This window comes from Elephantulus edwardii, unplaced genomic scaffold, assembly GCF_000299155.1.
Source record: "Elephantulus edwardii isolate Elephantulus edwardi_28Jun2011 unplaced genomic scaffold, EleEdw1.0 scaffold00293, whole genome shotgun sequence".
Classification (NCBI taxonomy): Eukaryota; Metazoa; Chordata; class Mammalia; order Macroscelidea; family Macroscelididae; genus Elephantulus; species Elephantulus edwardii.
Window position 1 is genome coordinate 530,298 of NW_006400043.1, and position 3,101 is coordinate 533,398.

Genomic DNA, 3,101 nt, shown 5'->3' on the forward strand with positions numbered 1-3,101 from the left:
AAGGACGAATGCAGTATTTGCTCTTTTGTGACTATTTCACCCAGCATGTTTTCCAGACTCATCCACTTGAATGAGGTTTTATGAGTTCTTTATGTTTAAATGCTATGTGGTATTCCACTGTGTGAATAGTTTCTTCTACCTATTTAACAGTTTCTTTCAAAGAGCTCTTAAGGCTTAGTGATGAGGAATTACACTACTAGCACAAAGGTACCCCATTCAAATCCTCCTGCTACCCTGCAAGAGAAAGATGGGCGGTCTCCTCCCATGAGATTTACTGCCTTTGAAAACTCACTAGAAGGTCAACTATAGGTAGGTCCCAACTTGATGGTAAAGATAACAACAAAAACTTGCTTTACAACTTAAGAGCCTAAAAGCTTCTTCACTAGTGGTTGCTATTATTAGTATATTTTACTATAAGTTTGCTGTATTGGATGACTTATGGGTTTCTATGATGCTAGAAGCTATGGCACAGGTATTTCAAATACCAGAAGAGTTGCTCATGGTAGAAAGATTTCAACAAAGCTTCCAGATTAAAACAGACTAGGAAGCAGAATTGGCCATCCATTTCTGAAATAGCAGGTCTTCCAAAAGCCTATGAACTAGAGAGGAACACAGATAACTATCATATTAAAGGTTAAGCCCAGGTGAGGATTAAAATATTCAACATAGAGAACGTCAGCCTCCTCTCCCTCCCGGGCATTCCTTTTCCCTCGCGTCCCGCCCCCTCTGGGCGGGGCCCCGATGGAGCCCCTTACGCACTTATGACGCACTTCCGGTGATGTTACTGCCTGGCGGCAGCACAGGTGGCAGGCCTCACTTCTGCTCTGGGCGCGCTCGCTCCGGTCGGAGATCATGGCGGCTGCGGCCACGATGGCGACCTCGGGGTCTGCGCGGAAGCGGCTGCTCAAGGAAGAAGACATGACAAAGGTGGAGTTCGAGACCAGCGAGGAGGTGGACGTCACGCCCACCTTTGACACCATGGGCCTGCGGGAGGATCTGCTGCGCGGCATCTACGCCTACGGTTTTGAAAAGCCATCAGCAATTCAGCAGCGAGCCATCAAGCAGATAATTAAAGGGAGGGATGTCATTGCTCAGTCTCAGTCTGGTACCGGCAAGACGGCCACTTTCAGTATTTCTGTCCTCCAGTGTCTGGATATTCAGGTCCGGGAAACCCAAGCTCTGATTCTGGCTCCCACGAGAGAGTTAGCTGTGCAGATTCAGAAGGGCCTGCTTGCTCTTGGCGACTACATGAACGTCCAGTGTCACGCCTGCATCGGGGGCACCAACGTGGGGGAGGACATCAGGAAGCTGGACTACGGGCAGCATGTCGTCGCTGGCACACCTGGCCGCGTCTTTGACATGATCCGGCGCCGGAGCCTGAGGACACGAGCCATCAAGATGCTGGCCTTGGATGAGGCCGACGAGATGCTCAACAAAGGTTTCAAAGAACAGATCTATGACGTGTACAGGTACTTGCCTCCGGCCACACAGGTGGTGCTCATCAGTGCCACGCTGCCCCACGAGATCCTGGAGATGACCAACAAGTTCATGACCGACCCCATCCGCATCTTGGTGAAACGTGATGAACTGACCCTGGAAGGCATCAAACAGTTCTTCGTGGCTGTGGAACGGGAAGAGTGGAAGTTCGACACCCTGTGTGACCTGTACGACTCGCTGACCATCACGCAGGCGGTCATCTTCTGCAACACCAAGAGGAAGGTTGACTGGCTGACGGAGAAGATGCGAGAAGCCAACTTCACTGTCTCCTCCATGCACGGCGACATGCCCCAGAAGGAGCGAGAGTCCATTATGAAGGAGTTCAGATCCGGCGCCAGCCGCGTGCTCATCTCCACAGACGTCTGGGCCCGGGGACTGGACGTCCCTCAAGTCTCCCTCATTATCAACTATGACCTCCCCAACAACAGAGAGTTGTACATACACAGAATTGGGCGTTCTGGGCGATATGGCCGGAAGGGTGTGGCCATCAACTTCGTGAAGAACGATGACATCCGCATCCTCCGAGACATCGAGCAATACTACTCCACCCAGATTGACGAGATGCCCATGAACGTTGCGGATCTGATCTGAAGGCCCGGCCTGCTGGGCGGCAGACGAGGTGGGAGTTGCTCCTCACCTATTACGGATTCTCACCTTGGAACCATCCACAGGCAGCTCTGATTTAACCAGAGCCCCTGTGGCCCATCCCAACAGAAGCTGGGGGTCCAACGGTCTTTTCTTACCCACGTGTAAATAATATTGTAGACTTTTTCATTAAAGATAAAACCTTTAAAAAAAATTCAACATAATAAATGAGTTATTTACTGTATACCTACATGTTGTTGTTGTTGTTAGGTGTCGCTGAGTCGAGTTTGACCCATAGGAACCCTATGAAAAACATAGCCCTATATTATTCTGTGCCAGAGAGCACGGTGCTGTGTATATGGGTGTTGTGTTGCAGTGGTCTCTGGAGAAGGGTGACTCTACCTCCAGGAGCCAGGGAAGCTACGCCTGGCCTTGGGTTGAAGGCAGCAGTGGCTTCAAGCCCAAAAGGAGAAGAGGAGGGAGGAGGCGGCCATAATCTCCCAGGTTTGCTCCACCCATGGTGGCTGTGATCCTTTGGCCAGAGAGCATGGTGCTGAGTATGTGGGTGTTGTGTTGCGGCGGTCTCTGGAGAAAGGTGACTCTGCCTCCAGGAGCCAGGGAAGCCACGCTTGCCCTTGGATGTGTCAAATGCGTTAATGGTTGGCTTCCCAATGCGGACAGAGAGTGGGGTGGAGCTCCCCGATTAAAACAAGCGTAGAAGGAGGAGTGGCATCCACTTCCATAATAACTTGCCTCCAGAAACCCTATGAACTTGGAGAGAGGATGAAAGGCACCCAAGCATCGAGGACTCTCCTTCATAAGGCCTCTATGAGTCACAACTTGACTGTACTTAACAACAACAACAACATCGAGAGAGAGAGAGAGAGAGAGAGAGAGAGAGAGAGATCAGCTGGCCCAGTGATGAGAAAACAATGTGACCAAGACCAAGGTGGGTGACTCTTAGTCTGCGGCCCTCAGGCCTGTCTTTCATTGTTTTTGTTCAGACATCCCTCTAGGTC

At 50.8% G+C, this 3,101-nt stretch overlaps 1 protein-coding gene across 1 annotated transcript; it reads left to right on the top strand.

Annotated features, from left to right (window-relative positions):
• The first annotated feature begins 830 nt into the window (after positions 1-830).
• Positions 831-2,090, top strand: LOC102850139 (eukaryotic initiation factor 4A-III-like). Its single transcript, XM_006900738.1, has one exon. The coding sequence runs from the start codon at positions 853-855 to the stop codon at positions 2,086-2,088; it is 1,236 nt and encodes a 411-aa protein (XP_006900800.1). The 5' UTR covers positions 831-852; the 3' UTR covers positions 2,089-2,090.
• The last annotated feature ends 1,011 nt before the right edge of the window (positions 2,091-3,101 follow it).

Coding starts and splice junctions, on each gene's coding strand:
- LOC102850139 (XM_006900738.1), top strand. CDS start 853: ATGGCGGCTGCGGCCACGATGGCGACCTCGGGGTCTGCGCGGAAGCGG.